This window comes from Oryctolagus cuniculus, chromosome 9 (genome assembly GCF_964237555.1).
Source record: "Oryctolagus cuniculus chromosome 9, mOryCun1.1, whole genome shotgun sequence".
NCBI classification, from domain to species: Eukaryota; Metazoa; Chordata; class Mammalia; order Lagomorpha; family Leporidae; genus Oryctolagus; species Oryctolagus cuniculus.
Genome location: NC_091440.1, coordinates 108824810 through 108848403, shown reverse-complemented (window position 1 = coordinate 108848403; position 23594 = coordinate 108824810). Strand labels below are relative to the sequence as shown.

Below are 23594 nucleotides of genomic sequence, written 5' to 3'. Positions count from 1 at the left end.
GCACCCTGGGTTCTAGTCCCGGTTGGGACGCCGGATTCTGTCCCGGTTGCTCCTCTTACAGTGCTTGGACCCTGCACCTTCATGGGAGACCAGGAGGAAGCACCTGGCTCCTGGCTTTGGATAGGAGCAGTGCGCCGGCTGTAGGAGCCATTCTGGGGGTAAACCAATGGAAAGGAAGACCTTTTTCTCTGTCTCTCACTGTCTATATCTGTCAAAAAATGCATTCTATTGTGTTTAATAATAAAATTGCCTATTGACACAATTCTTATGATCCATCTCTGTCATTTTGTGATACATGACTGTATATGTAGGTACTTCAATAAGTTCATGGAAAATTGAAAAGATTTTTTTTGGTAAAATTTTTGAAATTCATGTATGTAAGAAGACATCAAAAATTTCATGAAAATTCATGTTATGAGAAAAGTATGATTGGCAAAACATTTTTGTGCTGAAATAAACACATTTAAAATTTAATTTTACCATGTTTTTGTTGAAGTACCCTGAAATCTATGTGTTTTATGTCTTGTTTCACAATACATATCCTATCTTCCTAATGTTAAAACCCCTACTTTCCTTTCCCATCTCACTGTTTTAGAACTCCCTACTCTGCCTGCCCATCTGAACATAATAAACACAGATGCATTTTAAAAAATAAAAAGAATCACATTACCTCTATAATCAATTTGATAATTATTTTTATGACTTTAATGTGGTGGAACTTAGTTGCAACTTAAAAAACAATTGGCTAGTTAGTTCTCCCCAAAGAACATTGGATAATCAAATTTTGTTCAGTGATCAATGCTATAGTTATTATATATTTACTTTTCAAAATGTATGGTTATGTATCCAATGATATCCTGATCAGTCATATTTATTATCTCATTTAGTTTTTACATTAGTCTTTTGATGATTTTTTTTTTTTTTTATGACAGGCAGAGTGGACAGTGAGAGAGAGAGACAGAGAGAGAAAGGTCTTCCTTTGCCGTTGGTTCACCCTCCAATGGCCGCCGCGGCTGGCGCGCTGCGGCCGGCGCACCGCGCTGATCCGATGGCAGGAGCCAGGAGCCAGGTGCTTTTCCTGGTCTCCCATGGGGTGCAGGGCCCAAGCACCTGGGCCATCCTCCACTGCACTCCCTGGCCACAGCAGAGGGCTGGCCTGGAAGAGGGGCAACTGGGACAGAATCCGGCGCCCCGACCGGGACTAGAACCCGGTGTGCCGGCGCCGCTAGGCAGAGGATTAGCCTAGTGAGCCGCGGCGCCGGCCTATTTGATGATTTCTTATATAGAGTTTATTTTCAGATTGAAGGAATGAAAGCCTAATATGATTGAGCAATTTTTCCAGAGACATACACTTTATAAATCCTAGCACTGTTAAGAAATATTAGAGAAGAAGGTAGGGCAGAAGGATACAGAGAGAGACGCAGACACAGAGGGAGAGATAGGATAGAATGTTCTTATTTATTAGAAGAATTCATACTTCCTTGGATCAAATCACAGGAAATGCACAGGATTCAGTTGAAGAAAATGACCAAACTTTGATGCAGGTTACATGCTGATTTTAATGTCCATCTCTGGTTGTTAGTTCACCCTGGCATCCACCATTATGTCAATCTTTCAAAAGGGTTACCAGGCTTTCTCAGCTTCAGCCACTTTCCAGGCCATGTTAATTCTTATTTGGGTCACCTGGGGAAAAATTTTGCCCTGAATTGGCCACGGGAATGGAGGCAAGAACATCTTGTCTAGGCAACTATGTACTGTTATTCCATTTACTCATTTTAAACTGTTGCTGATGTGTAACTGATATACAAAAATGTATGCGTTTAATGAGTCCGTCTTCATGAGTTAGACATATGCATTTATCTTTGCAACCAAAGTACTAAGCATAACATAGCAATCAATTTCTTTTTACAAAAGTTTTAATTTCTACTTCTTTTGTAAGATTTTGTTTTTATAGTTTAATAAGTTTGAACATTTTGCCACATTCATTTCATGTCTTCATTATATATATATGCATATATAATATTTTTCTAAAAATATATTAATATCACAAATGGAAGTATTTATGATAATGTTTATAACTTGGGGGAAAGAAAGGTGTATTATCATACACATGATATGAGTCAGTGAAGCAATATATACCTATCTACCAAATGATATGACCTGCACCTTTTTTTTTTTTTTTTGACAGGCAGAGTGGACAGTGAGAGAGAGAGACAGAGAGAAAGGACTTCCTTTTGCTGTTGGTTCACCCTCCAATGGCCGCCGCGGCTGGCGCGCTGGGGCCGGCACACCGTGCTGTGCTGATCCGATTTGCAGGAGCCAGGTACTTATCCTGGTCTCCCATGGGGTGCAGGGCCCAAGCACTTGGGCCGTCCTCCACTGCACTCCCTGGCCACAGCAGAGAGCTGGCCTGGAAGAGGGGCAACCGGGACAGAATCTGGCGACCCTACCGGGACTAGAACCCGGAGTGCCGGCACCGCAAAGCGGAGGATTAGCCTATTGAGCCGTGGCGCCGGCACCGTTTTTACATTCTCTAAATGTTAACTATCACCAATAAGAGTCAACATGTGATATTTGAGTCTGGCTTATCACTTAAATTAATGATTTCCAGTTACTCCAATTTTGCATATATTGGGATTTCTTTTTTTTTTTTTTGAATCTTCAAATCTTAATTTTTCCACAAATATTTCTTATTAAATATTTTCACAACTATATATATGTATATATATATACACATATATATGCATAGTTACTTGCTTTTTAACACAATCCCCAGGGACTTAGTACGTACTTTAAAGTTTGAAGCATACATGTCCTGTAGCACTGTTGTACTCAAACTAAATAATCTTCTTCCAAGAAGAGAAGAGTAAATATCTTCCAGTGATTACAAGCAGTATAATTCAAACTTTAATTTATGGACAAAGCTCCTGCAGATTGTGTCAAAATACATAATCCTGGTCAGTGGGTCTGAGCTGGGGTCTGAGATTCTACATTTCTTTTATTTATTTATTTATTTATTTATATTTAGTAAATATAAATTTCCAAAGTACAGTTTATGGCTTACATTGGCTCCCCCCCGCCATAATTTCCCTCCCACTCGCAACCCTCCCATCTCCCGCTCCTCTCCCATTCCATTCATATCAAGATTCATTTTCAATTATCTTTATATACAGAAGATCGAATATATCAGGATTTCATTCTTTTTCACGGTTTAGTAATACTCCACAGTGAATGTCTACATTTTCTTTTTTTTATCTTTTATTTAATGAATATAAATTTCCAAAGTACGATTTATGGATTACAATGGCTTCCCCCCCATACCGTCCCTCCCACCCACAACCCTCCCCTTTCCCACTCCCTCTCCCCTTCCATTCACATCAAGATTCATTTTAGATTATCTTAATATACAGAAGATCAGCTTAGTATACATTAAGTAAGGATTTCAACAGTTTGCTCCCACACAGAAACATAAAGTGAAAGATAATAGATGATTTTTTTTTAAATGATGATGAAATCAGATCAGAACTATTGTCATGTTTAATCCCAGTGAGAGTCAAGTTGGGAATTGATAATTTCTTCTTCCTTTTTTTTTTTTTTACAGAAGATCAGTTTAGTATACATTAAGTAAAGATTTCAACAGTTTGCACCCCCATAGAAACACAAAGTGAAATATACTGTTTGAGTACTCGTTATAGCATTAAGCCTCAATGTACAGCACATTAAGGACAGAGATCCTACATGAGGAGTAAGTGCACAGTGACTCCTGTTGTTGACTTTACCAATTGACACTCCTGTCTATGGCATCAGTAATCTCCCTATGCTCCAGTCATGAGTTTCCAAGGCTATGGAAGCCCCTTGAGTTCTCCAACTCTTATCTTGTTTAGACAAGGTCATAGTCAAAGTGGAGGTTCTCTCCTCCCTTCAGAGAAAGGTACCTCCTTCTTTGAAGACCTGTTCTTTCCACTGGGATCTCACTCACAGAGATCTTTTTGCCAGAGTGTCTTGGCTTTCCATGCCTGAAATACTCTCATGGGCTTTTCAGCCAGATCCGAGTGCCTTTAGGGCTGATTCTGAGGCCAGAGTGCTATTTAGGACATCCGCCATTCTATGAGTCTGCTGAGTATCTCACTTCCCATGTTGGATCACTCTCCCCTTTATTTATTCTATCGGTTAGTGTTAGCAGGTACTAGACTTGTTTATGTGCTCCCTTTGACTCTTAGTCCTTTCATTATGATCAATTGTGAACTGCAATTGATCATTTGGAATAGTGAGATGGCATTGGTACATGCCACCTTGATGGGATTGAATTGGAATCCCCTGGTATGTTTCTAACTCTACCAATTGGGGCAAGTCAGCTTGAGCATGTCCCAAATTGAACATGTCTTCCCTCTCTTATTCCCACTCTTATGTTTAACAGGGATCACATTTCAGTTAATTTTCAACACTTAAGAATAACTGTGTGATAATTACAGAATTAAACCAGTCATATTAAGTAGAACAGACAAAAAAAACTACTAAGAGGGATAATGTATTAAGTTGTTCATTAACAGTCAGGGCTATGCTGATCAAGTCACCATTTCTCATAGTGTCCATTTCACTTCAGGAGGTTTCCTTTTTGGTGCTCAGTCAGTTGTCACCGATCAGGGAGAACATATGGTATTTGTCCCTTTGGGACTGGCTTACTTCACTCAGCATGATGTGTTCCAGATTCCTCCATTTTGTTGCAAATGACTGGATTTCGTTGTTTCTTACTGCGGTATAGTATTCTAAAGAATACATATCCCATAATTTCTTTATCCAGTCTACTGTTGATGGGCATTAATTTTTTTATTAAAATTTTTTATTTATATAAATGGGACAAATCTAGTGTATCTCATACATACAGTTTTAATAACATAATGATACTTCTCACTCCATCCTCCTTCACCTTATCTTGCCCACCGTTCCTCCTATTTCATTTCTTATTTTTTTATTTTTGTGATAATATACTTTTTTCTTTGAGAACAAATTTCATCATTAATTGAGGAAGCACCTGAGGAGACAAGCAATGGGGTTGGGCACTTAGGCTTATCTAAAACTTATGAGCTGTAAGAATATCCTCCACTGAATACACTAAAATGAAATACATCTTTCAGAAGAAGTTTTACTATTAACTCTCACAATACAACTCTTTGAGGACAGAGATCCTCCATGGGAAGTTAGTGCACAGTGACTCCTGTTGCTAATTTAACATTTAACACTCTTTTGTATGACATCAGTGATCACCCAAGGCTTTTGACATGAGGCACCTAGGCTATGGAAGCTTTTTGAATCCACAAACTCCTTCAGTGTTTAGACTAGACCATATACAAAGTAGAAATTCTCTCCTCCTTTCAGAGAAAAGTACATCCTTCTTTTAAGACTACTTCTTTCCACTGGGGTCTCACCACAGAGGTCCTTCATGTAGGAAACTTTTTGTAACAGAGTCTTGGATTTCCATGCCTGAAATGCTCTTTTGGGCTTTTCAGCTGGACCAGAATGCCTTAACGGCTGATTCTGAGGTCAGAGTGCTACTTTAAGTGATTGTCTTTCTATGAGTCTGCTGTGTGGACTGCTGCCCATGATTCTATCTATTATTATTACCAAACACTTAATCCTGTCTGTATGATTGCTTTAACACTTAATCCTATCTATATGATTACTTTGACACTTAATCCTATCCCTATGATCACTTTAACACTTGAAATGCTTTTTTACCCCCCACTTCTGGGGATTTGACATCCCATGGCAAGTTTTTAAACTGTACCTTTAGAAGTAAGTCCCTAGGAATGTATGCAGAACTATACAGTTGTACAGTTACAAGCTTCATACATTTCATAATTACAACTTTAGGAACATGATGATTTTTCCACCATGGCCATCCTCCCACCACACTCAGACCCCCTTTCCTCTTCCCTCTCTTATTCCCACTCTTATTTTGTTCAAAGATATATTTTCAATAAACTTTATATACATATGAATAATTCTGTGTTAAGTAACGCATTCAACAAATAGTATGAGGAAAAAAAAAAAACAAAACTTGTTCCTCAACAGGTAAGACAAGTGCTTCCGATATTCCCCCATTCATTATGATACTGACAATGTGTTTGTCATAAGTTGCCTTGATTATGTTGTAGAATGTTCCTTCTATACCCAATTTGCTTAGAGTTTTCATCATGAAAGGGTGCTATATTTTATAAAATGCTTTCTCTGCCTCTGTTGAGATAATCATATGATTTTTGTTCTTCAGTTTGTTAATGTGATGTATCACATTGATTGATTTGCGAATGTTGAACCATCCCTGTATACCAGGGATAAATCCCCCTTGGTCCTGGTAAATGATCTTTCTGTTGTGTTGTTGGATTTGATTAGCTAGTATTTGTTGGGGATTTTTGTGTTGATGTTCATCAGGGAAATTAGTCTATGGTTTTCTTTCTCTGTTGCATCTTTTTCAGTTTTAGGAATTAAGGTGATGCTGGCTCGATAGAATGAAGTTGTGAGGATTCCTTCCCTTTCAATTGTTTTGAATAGCTTAAGAAGAATTGGAGTTAGTTCTTTAAATGTCTGGCCAAATTCAGCAGTGAAATCATCTGGTCCTGGCCTTTTTTTTTTTTTTTTTTTTTTTTTTTTTTTTTTGTGGGTCTTTATTACTGGCTGAACTTAGGTAGGTTGTCTGTGTTCAGGAATTTATCCATTCTTCTAGGTTTCCTGGTTTGTTGTTATACATTTCTTTGTCGTAATGTAGTAATTTCTGATGATTCTTTTTATTTCTGTGGTGTCTGTTATATTTCCTTTTTCATCTCTGATTTTATTGATTTGGGTCTTCTCCCTCTTTTTTTTTGGATAGTTTTGCCAATGGTATATTGATTTTGTTTATGTTTTCAAAAAAACCCACCTTTTTATTTCACTGAATTTTTTGGTTTCACTTTTTAAAATTTCTCCTCTATTTCTTTCCTCCTCCTAGTTTTGAATTTGGTTTGTTGTTGATATTCTCAGTCCTTGAGATGCATTGACAGCTCATTTATTTGGTACCTTTCCAGTTTCTTCATGTAGGCACTGATTGGTATGAACTTCCCTTTTAATACTGCTTTTGCTTTTCAGAAACTTGTTGGCTTTATGCAATCCCATTTGTCTATTTTGTTTTAGGGTTCTCCTCAAGCGTGCCTAGGCCAATGTCTTACAGTGGTTCCCTATATTTTCTCCTGGCTGTTAGATGGTTTCAGGTTTTATGTTCAGATCCTTGACCTGTTTTGAAATTATTTTATTGTAGGGTGTAGAATAGAGGTCTTTTTATAAACTTATGCATGAAGAAATCCAACTTCCCAAAAGGTTTGTTGAAGAGACTGCTGTTTATCCAGGAAATGATTTTTAGCTCATTTTTAATTTTTTAACGATTTATTTTGGCAGATGCCATGGCTCACTATGCTAATCCTCTGCCTGCGGCACTGGCACCCCAGGTTCTAGTCCCGGTTGGGGTGCCAGATTCTGTCCCGGTTGCTCATCTTCCAATCCAGCTCTCTGCTGTGGCCTGGGAGTGCAGTGGAGGATGGCCCAGGTCCTTGGGCCCTGCACCCACATGGGAGACCGGGAGGAGGCATTTGGCTCCTGGCTTCGGATCAGTGCAGCACGTCGGCCGCAACGCGCCAGCTGTAGTGGCCACTTTGGGGGTGAACCAACGGAAAAAGGAAGACCTTTCTCTCTGTCTCTCTCTCACTGTCTAACTCTGCCTGTACAAAAAAAGATTTATTTTATTTATTCGAGAAGCAGAGTTACAGACAGAGAGAGGGAAAGACAGAGAAGTCTTCCTTCCATTGGTTCACTCCAAAATGACTGCAACAACCACAGCTGAGCCTATCCAAAACCAGGAGTCAGGAGCTTCTTCTAGGTCTCCCATGTTTGTGCAGGAGCCCTAGCACTTGGGCCATTTTCTACTGATCTCCCAGGAATATTAACAGGGAGTTGGATCAGAAGTGGAGCAGCTGGGACTCAATCTATATGGGGTGTCGGCACCACAGGTGGAGGCTTAACCCACTATGCCACAGTGCCCACCCCTTAGGTCATTTTTCATATAGTAGTTGATTCTAGATGTATGAGTAAATTTATGTAGTTTCTGTTGTGTTGTGTTGGCCTACATGTCTTACATTTATGACAGTATTAAGTTGTTTTGATTATAGTAGTCCTTCACTATTTCTTGAAATTGGATATTGTAATATTCTAGCTGTTTTGTTTCTATGTAAGAAAGCTTTGGCTCTTCAGATTCTTTTGTGTTCCCATATTAATTTGACAATTCTTTTTCCTAGTTTGTGAAGAATATCTTTGCAATTTTGATTGGGATTGCATTGAGTTTGCAAGTTGCTTTGGGTAGTATGGACTGGTTTTTTTTTGTTGTTGTTTTTTACTTACTTGAAAGAGTTACAGAGAGGCAGATGAGAGAGAGAGAGAGAGAGAGAGAGAGAGAGAGAGAGAGAGAGAAAGTCTTTCATCTGCTTATTCACTTCCCAAATGGCCACAACATCCAGAGCTGAACTGATCCAAAGCCAGGGGCCACAAGCTTCTTCCAGATCTTCCTTGTGAGTGCAGGGGCCCAAGGACTTTGGCTGTATTCTACTGCTTTCCCAGACTATAGCAGAGAGCTGGATTTGAAGTGGAACAGCTGCAATTTGAGGCAGTGGCTATGTGGGTTGCCAGCACTGTAGGTGGCAACTTTACCCACTAGTGCTGGCCCCTAGTATGGACATTTTGCACTTGATCTTAGCCAAAAGGCTGAGAAGCGATAGTATGAACATTTTGATGACATAATTCTTTCATTCTGTGAACATGGAAGATTTTCTCATGTCTTCAAGGTCTTCTATTTCTTTTCTTAATGTTTTATAATTTTCATTGTAGAGATCTTTGATGTCCTTGGTGAAGTTTATTCCAAATAGCTGCAACAGCTGGAGAGCTTGGTTGATCTGAAGCCAGGAGCCAGGAGCTTCTTCTGGATCTCCCACACATGTTCAGGGGCCCAAGGACTTGGGCCATCTTCCCCTGCCTTCCCAGGCTGTAGCAAAGAGCTGGATCAGAAGTGGTGCAGCTGGGACTTGAACTGATAGACTTATGAAATGCTGGCCCTGCAGGCGGCAGTTCTACCTGCTACACCACAGCACTGGACCCTACTTCTCTTTTTTTATTGTATTTTTTGTGGTTTTAGAATAGGTAATGCTGGCATCATCAAATGAATTTGGAAGGGTTCCCTCTCTATTGGTTCTTTTAAGTAGTTTGAGAAGAACTAGTATTCTTTAAGTTTGGTAGATTCAGCAGTGAAGCCATCCATTCCTAGACTTTTCTTTCTTGGGAGGCTCTTTATTACTGATCTAGTCCCAGCCCTTGCTATTGGTCTATTGAGGTTTTCTATGTCTTCGTGCCTCATCTTTGGCCAATTATATGTGTCCAGACATCTGCATTTCATCTAAATCTTTCAAGTTTTGGCATGTATATGTTCATAATAATTTCTAATGATCCTTTGTATTTCTTTGGTTGTTTGTTTTAACAGCATCTTTTTCAGCTTGGATTTTATTAATTTGACTGTTCTCCCTTTTTTCTTGCTTAGTTGGGCCACTGGTTTTCAAAAACCTAATTGTATTCTCTAAGTTTTATTATTTCCACTTACTAATTTTGGGTGTGGTTCTTTTTTTGTAAGGTCTTAGAGATGCATTGATAAATTAGGCATTTGATACCTCTCCAACTGTTTTTTTTTTTTTTTAAAGAGCCAGAGTTATAGACAAAGAGAGAGAGAAACAGAGAAAAAGGTCATCCATCCCTTGGTTCACTCTCAAAGGGGCCAGAAAATTCTCTCAATCAGTATCTGGAATATGTGGTCCTTCCTTTGTTTTTCTGTTATCGTTCTGTGGCTGAAGTCAGTATGGCTTCTTTCTGTTCTGCCATTTTGGATTTCTCTGACCACTGTTTCTCTCTATTTGCCTTTAAGTAATTTTGTCCCTTTTTTATGGTTTTACATAGTGATCCCATTCAATTATTTATAACCTTTTTAACATTTTGGTTTAAACTTTAAAAAAATAATTAATTTTTTTATTAGATAGCAAGAACAAGAAAGCTCCCACCTGCTACATTTGCTGTTTCTCTTCCCAAATGCACTCAAAAACCAAAGATGTGCTATGGTGAAGCCAAGAGCAGGGAATTCTATCTAGGTCCCCTACATGGATGGCAGAGACCTAACTATTTGAGCTGTCACCATGATTTACAGGGTATGCATTGATAGGCAGCTGGAATTGGGAACTGGGGCTGAGTATTGAATCTCCAGGCACTCTGATATGAGTTGTAGGCCCCTTAACTAGCATCTTAACCCCAAGGTCAAGTGTTTACTCTGCCCCCCCCACCTGCTTTATGTGTTAGTCTCTCAAAGAAAAATTCTGTTTTTGATAAGGTTTATTTATTTATTTAAAGGTAGAGTTAGAGATATCTTCCATTAGCTGCTTAACTCCACAAATGGCTGCAATGCAGGGTCTGGAACAAGCCAAAGCTAGGGGCCTAGAACTCCATCTGGCTCTCCCATGTGGGTATCAGGACCCAAGTATTTGTGCCATCCTTTGCTACTTTTCTAGGCACATTAGCAAGGAACTGGATAGGAAGCAGAGCAGACAGGATGCTGGCATTGCAGTGGCATTGCAGGCATTGGCTTCCTCCTCAGTGCCACAATGCCGTATCCTCAACATGAAATTCTAAATGGAGTATTCTTGACCTTAAAATGTTTGTGATAACTTTCAGTAGGCTCTTAGAATATCTCCAAGACACTTCTCTCCTCATGAAAAGAAAGATGTTGCACAAATTAGACTTACTTGGTATGTTAGCTTATGTGAAGAAGAAGAAATGATGCTTAAACTTCTTTAAACAAAATTTCCAATTTATTTGTTTGTACATATTTGAAAGGCAGAGAGGCAAAGATACACATAGAGAGATCTTCTATTTATTGGTTCACTTCCCAAATGATTGTGACAGCTGGAGCTAGGCCATGAAGCCACATTTCAATCCAGATCTTTCTGTGAGTGGTAGAGACCCAAGAACTTGAGCCATCACCTTCTGCCTCCTAGAATGCACATTAACAGGGCTGGGAGCAGAGGTGGACTCAAGCCTAGTCATTCCACTATGGGATGCTGACAGCTCAAGTGGAATCCTGACTGCTACATCAACCACCCAGCTGTAAACTTCTTTGGATTCCTCAGGTACATGTTATTTAGATGTGTCTAAGAAATTGTCTGGAATAGGTAAAAATCTAATGTGTTTTGTTACAATATTATCTCATAATTTTGGTGATTATGTTATCTTACTGAGAGCCCAGATCTAGTAAGAAAAAAAAAAGGTAGACCTTATTTTATCTCTGAAGGGCTCTAAATTCCTTACCCACGTGATGCTGCCTGTATTATGAAATTTACTCAGGTTTTCATAAAAAACTGTGGAGGAAATAGGGAGAGGTGAAGTTGAGCACTGATAAAATAGGGAGAAGCATGAATGAGCTCTAGCCAGAAGAGACGTAAAACATTAATTTCCTTAGAAATAAGGATTAATTATTTAGGATCTATTAGGGATTGCCTAGTCTCTATAGCTTCCTCACATTTTAAAACCATTTTCTTCTTTCTTCGATAATCACAAGAATATCAAGAAAAAATCTGAAACTAATTTTAACTCTTTCATTTCTTGGGGCAGTTTTTTGGTCTCGCAGTTAAATCACTATCTGTGATGCCTATGTCCCATTTGGGGTGCTTGGGTTTGAGTATCATCTCCACTGCCATTTCTAGCTTCCTTCTAAGGCACACTCTGAGTGGTAGCAAGTAATAGCTTAAGTTAAGTAGTTGAGTCCCTGCCCCTTGTGGGGGAGACCTGTGTCTGACCCTTCCCTGAGCTGGCCAAGTGTCACTCAGGGAGTGAACCAGAAGTTGGGAGCTCTCCCTCTGTGTGTGTGTCTGCCTGTCTCTCACATAAATAAATAAACACATACCTTTAAGAATTGTATTTGTATTGTGGATTACATGGAAGATGGGGAATAAGGGAACTCTTTTGCCTAGAAGTTGCCTCTGGTGATAATGAGGAGGAAAATGTGCTGGTCTAATCAATGTGAATGGGGTCCTAGGTGCGCTTACAGTTTGTTCACAGCCTTCAAGCTTAAAGTTCACAACCACTCAAAGCAGAGACATAGAAAACCACAAACTGCATGCTAGTTATTTTATTGGTACTTGGAAGACAGAATTATGCCAACATTGTTCCAATGTTCTGAAGGAAGTCTTCTTGTTATCATCTTATTCACTTTCTGAAAGAGACAAACAAACAAGATGTTCATAGGGAAGATTCAACTTGGCAGAAAATTGTGGATCCCTGTTGGTTTTAATGAAATAAATACAGAAACCACCATCGCTGCAAATTCTACTTCACCGTCCCCCTTTTCTGTCTTCATACCTCCTTGTTTTGTTCACTCTAACATGCACCTAGCAGATCACATCTTGCAAATTGTGTTTTACAAATGAAAAAAAGTAGACTCATCTTAGATTGCTTATCTTTTAGTTGATATTGAAAATGTCCAAGGATATATTTACAGTGATGCTTACTGCAACATATCCCGTAAAATGAAAAACTTAAGCTAGCCTAAGTGTCCATTGACAAGGTGTTTGTTAAAGAAAACATAACACAGTCCTATGATGCAATAGTATACAACTGTAAACACAAACAAACAAACAAAAAGAACAAATGAGCAACAGCGGGGTCGGTGTTGTGGTACAGTGGGTATTTAAGCCTTAGTCTGAGATGCTGGCATCCCATCTGAGCACTGGTATGAGTCCTAGCTGCTGCACTTCTGATCCAGCTCTGTGCTAATGTACCTGGAAAGCAGTGGAAGATGGCTAAAGTGCTAAAACCCATGTGGGAGGGCCCAGATGGAGTTCCAGGCTCCTGGCTGCAGTCTCACCCCCAACTGTTGCAGCCATTTGGGGAGCACATCAGATTTCTCTCTCTTTCTCTTTCTCACCTGCCTCTATCCCCTTGTACCTCTGTCTTTCTAATAAATAAGTCAAACTTTTAAAAAATGAACATCAGCAAGAAATCATGGAAAGATCTATTAATTGATATGGAAGTTCTCTTGGAAATATTAATTAAAACAAGCAATACATAGTTTTCCATATTATGAGATTGTTTCTGAAGAAAGGATTCAAAGTGCTTATATATACACACAAATATTTCAAGGGGTTAGTGGTGATGGCTTTCTCAGGCAGACATGAGGATGTAGGATGAGATTTGCCTTTGCTATTTCTGCCATTCAGCTCAGATTTTTTTAAACATTGAGAAGAAATTTATTTGAAAATTATTAGTTTATTTGACATAAATAGAGATAAATACAGAGACTTGCCATCCACTGGTTCAGTCCCCAAATGCCCATAGCATCTGGGGCTGAAGGGCCCAAAGGCAATAGACAGGAACTCAGTCTGGGTGTTCTACTCATGTAGGTGGGAGGGACCCAGCCCACTATTTACCGCCTGCCATGGTGTACATGAGAAGAAAGCTGGAATTGGGATTGGAGAGGGGCTTGAACCCAGGCACTTTGATATGGGATGTGAACATCCCAAGGGGCAGCTTTCGTGCTACACTAGATGGTCAACCCTTCCAGGGTTTCATTTCTGAGTAGCTTAAAACAAAATCCTTGGGTAACAATCAGCAGCTTGGCATTAAAGTGTAATCTATCAGGGATCTTGGACCTGATAGACTTGATGTGAAACAGGAATTAGCGAATACTGTTCAGATGGAAATTCAGTATAGAATATCATTTAATCTGAGAACGCAGAGAATGGAAGGGAGATCACTGCTCTACTTCATATTCCTACACAATCTAACACAGACAATCACTGGGAAAAAGGAAATTGTGAGGCAGTCTTTTTCAATGCCAGAGTTATTTTGGAGGGCTTGTTGAAACTAAACATCTAGCCACCTTTTTGCATATCTGAAAGGAAATCTTTAGGAACTGGGTCTAGGACTATGGAATTTCAACACTACCAACTGTTGCATGGCACATTATGGTTTGAGAAAAATGGGAATCAGAGCATCATGCAGAATGAATTTAAATCATACCTGTTGACTGCTAGATTACTGGCGTGATTGGCCTGAGGGAGCTTCTTTTTGGCTGCCTTCTTGGGATGCTCCTTTTGGGCCTCCCTGTTGTTGTGCTCCTTGTGAGCCTCCTTGTTGGGGTGCTCCTTGTGAGCCTTCTTGTTGGGGTGCTCCTTGGGGGCCTCTTTGTTGGGGTCCTCCTTGTTGGGGTGCCCCTTGGCCTTCCTGTTGTGCTCCTCTTGGTCCTCCCTGTTGGGGTCCTCTGTGTGGACCTCTTTGTTGGGGTCTCCCTTGTTGGCCTCCCTGTTGAGGTCCTCCTTGTGGTCCTTCCTGTTGGGGTCCTCCTTGTGTGCCTCTTTGTTGGGGTCCTCCTTGTTGGGGTGCCCCTTGGCCTCCCTGTTGTGCTCCTTGTGGGCCTCCCTGTTGGGGTCCTCCTTGTGGGCCTCCCTTTTGCGGTCTTCCTTGTGGGCCTCATTGTTGGGGTCCTCCTTGTTGGGGTGCCCCTTGGCCTCCCTGTTGTGCTCCTCTTGGTCCTCCCTGTTGGGTTCCTCCTTGTGGTCCTCCCTGTTGGGGTCCTCCTTTTGGTCCTCCGTGTTGGGGTGCTCCTTGTGGGCCTCCCTGTTGCGGTCCTCCTTGTGGGTCTCTTTGTTGGGGTCCTCCCTGTGGGCCTCCTTGTTGGGGTCCACCTTGTGGGCCTCCCTGTTGGGTTCCTCCTTTTGGTCCTCCCTGTTGGGGTCCTCCTTGTTGGGGTACCCCATGGCCTCCCTGTTGTGCTTCTCATGGTCCTCCCTGTTGGGGTCTCCAGTGGTCCTCCCTTTGCGGTACTCCTTGTGGGCCTCGCTGTGGGGGTCCTCCCTGTGGGCTTTTTTGTTGGGGTCCTCCTTGTGGGCCTCCCTGTTGGGGTCCTCCTTGTGGGCCTCCCTGTTGGGGTCCTCCTTGTGGGCCTCCCTGTTGGGGTCCTCTTTGTGGTCCTCCCTGTTGGGGTCCTCCTTGTGGGCCTCCCTGTTGCGGTCCTCTTTGTGGGCCTCTTTGTTGGGGTCCTCCTTGTTGGGGTGGCCCTTGGCCTCCCTGTTGTGCTCTTCTTGGTCCTCCCTGTTGGGGTCCTCCTTGTGGTCCTCCGTGTTGGGGTGCTCCTTGTGGGCCTCCCTGTTGGGGTCTTCCTTGTGGTCCTCCCTGTTGTGGTCTTCCTTGGGGGGCTCTTTGTTGGGGTGCTCCTTGTTGGGGTGCCCCTTGGCCTCCCTGTTATGCTCCACTTGGTCCTCCTTGTTGGGGTGCTCCTTGTGCGCCTCGCTGTTGGGGTCCTCCTTGTGGGCCTCCCTGTTTGGGTGCTCCTTGGGGGCCTCCTTGTTGAGGTGCTCTTTGTGGGCCTTCCTCTTGGAGTGCTACTTATAAGGATAAGAAAGTTTAATGAAAAAAATCTCTTATTGTTAGTCTAACTTTACCACTCCATCTTTTTCTCCCCTGCCCTGCTCCTCTACTACTAAACTCCCTTATGCACACAGCTTCCTTATGCATTACTCTAAATTCCTTCAGTGATGGCATGGAGACTTTCATTTTTTTAACCCTGGGACCTGTATGTACTCTTGCATTAGGCAAAAGCAGAGCTCTTGATAACCTGAGGATTCACAGAGAATATGTCCAAGGACAGAACGAAAGCTACTGTCACTTTTGTTGCCTGTTATATTTTGGGGCTACAATTAAATCTTGCTTCATGTACTCCAAATCTGGATTTCTGAGAGCTAAGTTGAAAGTGGAGCAGCTCCCTAAGTCCACAATGCCCCAGGAGAGAAGTACTGAGAGAGATAGAAGAGAAACAAAAAAGTATGTATCACCCAGGATTCACTGAATAGACGTGGAGATGTTAAGCATCTTCAGGAACACAGCTGAGTGTAGAATCATAGAGAAAGTGATCTCAAACACGAATGTCTTTTTCCTTCCTCCTCCAAACCATGTTACTGCAGAGGGAAATGCTTGCAAAATAATTAGCACTAGTGTGATTCTCAGTATGATGGAGGAATAAGAATCCAGACACTTCCTGTCTGTCTGTCACTTCTCAGAAGTCATTTCTAACAGAAAACTGTTGTCATCCAGGTCAAATGTCCCTGTTGTTCAAATTTTGGCCTTGCTTATCGTCCTCAAAGTCATGTTCAGGGGAGATTTGCCTAGGTCTTTAGGGGTTCTTACATTTGTTAATTCCCATTGTAAAGTGATGATTGTAAGTCAAGGGAGAACTGAAAGTTTGCTGAGGAATAAAACTGATAAAATTTTTAATGATAAAATTGAGAACTGATGAACTTTACCTGATATCAGTGAGGGCTGCGCCACAGCGCCGGCCCCTAGAGAAGAATCTTTTAGGTTGCTTGTGCTGTATAACACCAGACTTCCCAGACTAGACCAGTTCCAGAGACTTTCACAAGTCTTTATGTGCCTGACCAGACTGAGGATCAACATCTGTTAACACCACATGTGTCCTAGTGTGTTGTATTTACCCAGTGCAAAAGTGAACAGAAATGACCTTTCCATTATCAAAAATTTACATACCATGAGTATTCAAAGTTACATACCATGAGTAATGGTGGTTGACTACTGAACAGCAAAAAATATTAACTATATTCACTGTTGGCTGTAGGATCACTGTCAAAGCATAAACACATGTAAAAACCTGTCCGAAGGAAGGACAGAAGGACTAACAGACTCACAAAACAGACCGATGATCAAATATGAAAGAACTTCATCTTTGTAGTAAAATACTGGGCAGTGTTCCTTCAAAAACTTTGACCAAGTCACACATTGAACATTTTAGAAATGAGACACTAAACATCCTCCACCACACCTCATCCTGCTGGGCCCCAGTCCCAAACAGAAGTAAGGGATGTGGTTAACGTGATGTGAGCAAAGTCAGCCTAGTGTGTCAAAGCTCAAAGATGCCCTTGTTCTGCTCTCTTTATAAAGGAAGCTGCCCTGAGTCTCCCAGCACACACTCAGGAGCAACTCCAGAGTCTCTGGAAAGATGCTGCTGATCCTGCTCTCAGTGGCCCTGCTGGCCCTGAACTCAGTTCAGAGCACAAAGGCAAAAACTTGTGGGAAGTGGGAATTAGGATGCTCCTCCAGTATTAGGTGAACATTTCAGATTGGGAGGAGGAGGATGGGGCAATGAAAAGAAGGATGGGGCTAAACAGTTCTCATGATGGGATAAAACCTCTTACATCTCTGTTGCATGCCAAGCCCTTATATTTTACTTAAAGTATGCTTGGAACACACTAAAAGTTTTCAAACAAAGAAATGACAAAGATGTGCAATTGTTGAAAGATCTTCCTGACTGCACTGTGAAGGATATACAGGAAGATGGCAGGACTGAACAAGGATGTGCACTAGTGAAGATATTACAGGAATCAGAAAAGGCATGGGGGCTGCACTGCTGTACAGGAAATGCAGTTCAGATGAAGGAGACAAACATATGTCAGACATATTTCAGACATAAACATCCATGTTATCAATTTGTATCTCTCTCCACAGAGAAAAAGAAATACCAGGACTCAAATTGCTCATATTTCTCCCACCCACGTAGAATATTTCAAAGTACTCTGAGCAGTATGTGTACGATTCCTTCCAAAATTTATCTCTGGTTACCACTGTTGAGAAGGCTCATTAATGGAAGCAAAGCACTTAAATAAAGAAGAGGGTGGAGAAAGCAAAATATGACATGGAAATACCCAGAGCACTTAATGGTAGCAGGAAAATCTGAGGGATCCTAGGGAGAACAAAAATGGGTTTCTATACATCGGGTTCATGGTTGCTGCAGCACAGGAAAACAGCCCTGACAATACCTCTTCCCTTTTAGAAAAGTCACCGAGGAGGGGACAAGGTAATTTAAATGGCTTCAGGCTGTAGGGGAGGTCCCCGTTTCCCCCATAGAACACTTGTGAGCCCTTGAGAGATCCTGAATTAACTTCTCACTTCATCCTGTGCTTCTTGTCCTAGATGTCAACTACAAAGGATATCGGTTAACACCCTGGCCTGATGCACCGGCATCCCATATGGGCGCCAGTTTGAGACCCGGCTGCTCCACTTCCGATCCAGCTCTCTGTTATGGCCTGGGAAAGCAGTAGGAAATGGCCCAAGTCCTTGGGCCCCTGCACCCATGTGGGAGACCCGGAAGAAGCTCCTGGCTCCTAGCTCCTGGCTTCGGAGTCGCGCAGCTCGGGCTGTGGCAGCCATCTGGGGAGTGAACCATCGGATGGAAGACCTCTCTCTCTGTCTGCCTCTCCTCGCTCTGTGTAACTCTGACTTTCAAATAAATATATATAAATCTTTAATAAAAAGAATCTGTCCTTATTCATATATTTGGGAGTATTAAAGCTAAGTGGCCACAGACATCGCTGTTTTATTTCCTCAGCAGCCAGAATGAATGCACGGTTCCTATAATACATCAAAATGTTTCATACATCCAAGACTTCTGAGATCTTCCCAATGTCTAAAGTGTTCATTAAGATTCAAGTTGGGCCTTATTTCCTCCAGAAAATGTTTTTAGTTCTCACCCCCACTGATGATTTAATGACCACTATGTGCACTCTCAAGGAGTTTGCTATCCCTTTCAAAACATTGGTCTTCTAGCATGTAGTACATTTCTATCCTATGTTCCTAAATTGCTCTCAACACAGGTTTGTTCCTGTAATATTCTCATGTTCTTCCCTCCCATTCCCCTTCTGATTATTATTTGTTGCCATTTCATCTTTTGAATATATCCTCATTGTGTTCGTTTTTCATACTACTTGGCTTTTTGCCATTCATTTAAAGATAATTCCTTTGTTTAATTTTCTAAATCAGGTTGTATTGTCTTCTTCAGCAATTTAAAAAAAATTGGCAAAAATCATTGTTAATCCAAAAATCTGCTTTTCTCTAGTTGTCCTTGCTACTAGCTTTTCAAGTACTGAATATTTTGTTATGTCCTGTAGTTTCCTGCTGATCCTGTTCATGGATGATGTAGGTGAGTCAGCATCACCAGCTGCCATTTGTTATTTTGGACTTTGTGTGGTTGTTCCGTTGTTCACTTTTGGGCAGAGCTAGTGATGAGCAGAGGAGAATTTTTTGTTGCAGGTATGGCAGGGAGCACCATGTGCCTGGAAATCCCAATGATACAGCTGTTGACCTTAAGGGTAATGGATCCCCTGCTGTACACATGGACATGTGTGTCTTTACTGCCCAATCTTAAGGGATGTAGGCAATATTATAGGAAACATTGCTAACTCCATTTGGTTTGCTGTATATAACTTGTTCTTGGTAGGTGACCAGGCCTATTGGTTGTTTCCTCTTACATAATTATGGATATATTCTTTACTATGGATTGAATATTTTCCTCTCCCAAACCCTTGCTGAAATTATTCCCAATGCAGCAGTGTTGGGAAGGGAGGCTGATTTGGAGGGGATTCAGTCATGAAGGCTCTGCCCCATTGCATGGACTAATAATGTCATCATGGGAGAGACTTAGTTATGGTAGAGGGTTCCTAACAAACTGACTCGATCTGGCCCCAGTCACTCTCTTGCTCTCATCCTCTGGTCTCATGCATGCTTGCTTTCCATTTGCTATGTTCTAGTGGTGAATGAAGACCTTGCAAGATACCAACTCCATGTTCTTATTCTTTCCTTCATCTAGCACTGTGAACCAACTGAATCTCAATTGATTGCAAATTATCTAGTCTCAGGTATTTTGTAATAATAGCAGAAAATTCCTTAAGGTTTTCAGATAGGAGGTAGTTTAGCAGTTGCCATTGTGAGAAGCAGAACAGCTTTATGTTCTTTTTGGGAGATAGAGAGTAGTTCGTTTGGTCTAGAGAATCCTCTGAAATTGTTAGAATGACTGATATGATTTCTCAGACAGAGTTGGAAAGGAAAAGTGAATATGAGGTGTACTGAAGGGATGGCTTATGGTCGACTGTAACGTAGGAAAAATCAGAGAAGGTGCAGAGGGAAGATCTGTGCAAACCTCCTCACATTGTGTGAGCTCCTGCAGATGGGACTGTCGTGGTATAAGGCAACCTGACCTTAGCTCAGTGGACACTGGAACAGAACAGGTGATTCTCCCATATATCACTGAGCTCAGGCCCTTTCCCCAACCTCCAGTGTCAGCAGTAAGTGAAAGAGATTAAGGTATCATGGAAGAATAAATATCGGCATTGAACTCATCAGACATGAGCAAACAATGATTATGGAGGAGCTGAAAGGAGTTTGTCAGGAAGGATGGGGTTATAGCATTCAGCAAACCTATAGTAAACATCTTAGGAAGCTTATATGACCTGAAACCTGAGCAATTCACTTGCCTTCTATCAGGTAGGTTAAACCTGATGTGTCCCAAATAGATTCTTGATTTGCACATATCAATATTTGCTCGTCTTTTCATTTTTCTCTGGCTTCCATAATAAAATGTCACAGCCTTGGTTGGTAACATTGCAGAAGTTTATTTTCACATACTGTGGAGGCCAGAAGTCCATGTGCTTTCAAATCCTAGATACATCCCTTGACTGGTGTCCACAGGAGTCACTGGGGTCAGTTTCACCTGAGGCCTCCCACTTTGGCTTACAGATGGTGGCCTCTTTGTTGTGTCTGATCTTGGGTTTCCTCTGGGTACATGCTTCTCAGGGCTATCTGCATGTCCACATTGCCTCTTCTTGTAAGCACAGCAAGGAGACTGGATTAGGATTTGCTATAACAGCCTCCTTTTAACTTACCTCTTTAAATACTTCTTCTAAAGGAGAGTCTTTTTCTACATTACTAGGGATTAAGGTTTCAACCTGTGAATTTTTGAGGGCAGGGGAAATTCAGGCCAAAACACTTTCTACTCTTTACGCAGCTGTTGACAGTTGTTTCTCAACATTGTCATAAATATATGGGAATCACTTTTGGCTTCTCACTCCTATCCCCCACTTACTGCCCAATAGCAAATACAGTTTTTGATACCTCCAAAATATGTCCAGTTATAATATCTCTTTTTTAATTTTTTAAACTTTTATTTAATAAATATAAATTTCAAAAGTAAAACTTTTGGATTATAGCAGTTTACTCCCACAACCACCCTCCGACTCGCAAACCATCCCATCTCCTGCTCCGTCTCACCCCATTCTTCATTAAGATTCATTTTTAATTATCTTTATATACAGATCAACTTAATATACACTAAGTAGAGATTTCAACAGTTTGCACCCACACAGACACACAAAGTATAAAGTATTGTTTGAAGATTGGTTTTACCGTTAATTATCCTACATGGCGAGTAAGTGCAGTGACTCCCGTTGCTGATTTAACAATTGACACTTTTATTTATGACATCAGTAATCACCTGAGGTTCGCTCCTGTCATGACCTGCCAAGGCTATGGAAGCCTCTTGAGTTCACAAACTCTGACCTTATTTAGACAAGGCCATAAGCAAAGTGGAAGTTCTCTCCTCCCTTCAGAGAAAGGTACCTTCTTCTTTGGTGGTCCGTTCTTTCCGTTGGGATCTCCCTCGCAGAGATCTTTCATTTAGGTCATAGTTTTGGCCACAATGTCTTGCCTTTCCATGCCTGAGATACTCTCATGGGCTTTTTAGCCAGATCCGAATGCCTTAAGGGCTGATTCTGAGGCCAGAATGATGTTTAGGACATCTACCATTCTATGAGTCTGCTGTGTATCCTGCTTCCCATGTTGGATCGTTCTCTCCCTTTTCAATTCTATCAGTTAATATTAGCGGACACTAGTCTTGTTTATGTGATCCTTTTGACTCTTAGACCTATCATTATGTTTAATTGTGAACTGAAATTGATCACTTGAACTAGTGAGATGCATTGGTACATGCCACCTCAATGATATTTGGAATCCCATGGCATGTTTCTAGCTCTACCATTAGAGGTAAGTACAAGTGAGAGTGTGCCGAACTGTACATCTCCTCCCTCTCTTATTCCCACTCTTATTTTTAACAGGGATGAATTTTCAGTTGGGTTTAAACTCCTAAGAATAATTGTGTGTTAATTAAAGAGTTCATCCAATGGTATTAAGTAGAACAAGAAAATACTAAAAAGGAATAAAATAGAAAGCTGTTCCTCAACATTCAGGACAAGGGCTAATCAAGTCATCGTTTCTTATAGTGTCTGTTTCACTTCACCAGGTTTCCTTTTAGGTGCTCAGTTGTCACAGATCAGGGGAGACATATGATATTTTTCCCTTTGGGACTGGCTTATTTCACTCAGCATGATATTATCCAGATTCCTCCATTTTGTTGCAAATGACCAGATTCCATTTTTCTTTACGACTGTATAATATTCAGTAGAGAACATATCTCATAATTTCTTTATCCAGTCTTCTGTTTATGACCATTTTGGTTGATTCCATGTCTTACCTATTGTGAGTTGAGCTGCAATAAAAATTGAGGTGCTGATAGCTCTTTTATTTGCCAATTTATTTCCTTTAGTTAAATTCCAAGGAGTGGGATGGCTGGGTCATGTGGTGGGGCTATATTCAGGTTTCTGAGCAGTCTGTGTGTCTTCATCATTCCATTTAGGTTATATGTGTCCAGAAATCTATCCATGTCTTCTGGGTTTCCCAGTTTGTTGGCATACAGCTTTTTGTAGTAAGTTCTGATGACTCTTTTTATTTCTGTGGTGTCTGTTGTTACATTCCCTTTTTCACCTATAATTTTATTGACTTGGATCTTCTCTCTCCTATTTTTTTTTTTTTTTTTGGTTATTTGGGCCAATGCTGTGTTATGGAATTTGGTCTCTATTTCTCTGTTGTGTCTTTTTCTGCTTTAGAAATTAAGGTAATACAGTCCTCATAGTAGGAATTTGGGAGAATTCCCTCCCTTTGAATTGTTTTTAATAGCTTGAGAAGAATTGGAATTAGTTGTTCTTTAAATGTCTGGTTGAATTCTGCAGTGAAGCCAACCAGTTCTGGGCTTTTCTTTGTTGGGATGGTCTTTTTTTTTTATTTGACAGATAGATTTAGACAGTGAGAGACAGAGAGAGAGAGAAAGGTCTTTCTTCTGTTGGCTCAACCCCCAAATGGCTGCTATGGCCAGAACTATACCGATCCGAAGCCAGGAGCAAGGTGCGTCCTCCTGGTCTTCCATGCGGGTGCAGGGACCCAAGCACTTGGGCCATCCTCCACTGCCTTCCTGGGCCACAGCAGAGAGCTTGACTGGAAGAGGAGCAACCAAGACTAGAACCCAGTGCCCATATGGGATGCCAGCACCACAGGCAGAGGATTAACCAAGTGAGCCATGGCACTGGCCCCAGGAATGGTCTTTTTTACTCATTCAATTTTCATCTTGATTATTGGTCTGTTTAGGTTTTCTATATTTTATGACTCTTTTGCTAGATTGTATGTGTCTTTGAATCTATCTACTTCTTCTAAGCTTCCCAATTTGTTGGCATATAGCTCTTTGTAGTAATTCCTGATAATTCTTTTTATTTCTGAGGTATCTCTTGTTACATTCCTTTTTCATCTCTGATTTTGTTGTTTTT

The 23594-nt window shown here is 41.0% G+C and overlaps 1 protein-coding gene across 1 annotated transcript; it reads right to left on the bottom strand.

The window, feature by feature from the left end:
- Positions 1–14090: 14090 nt before the first annotated feature.
- LOC138843654 (high mobility group nucleosome-binding domain-containing protein 5-like) lies at positions 14091–21618 on the bottom strand. The gene is made up of 3 exons (XM_070048352.1): positions 21562–21618; positions 20829–20891; positions 14091–15485 (listed from the first exon to the last, which is right to left on the bottom strand). The coding sequence occupies exons 1-3, from the start codon at positions 21616–21618 to the stop codon at positions 14091–14093; spliced, it is 1515 nt and encodes a 504-aa protein (XP_069904453.1).
- Positions 21619–23594: the final 1976 nt, after the last annotated feature.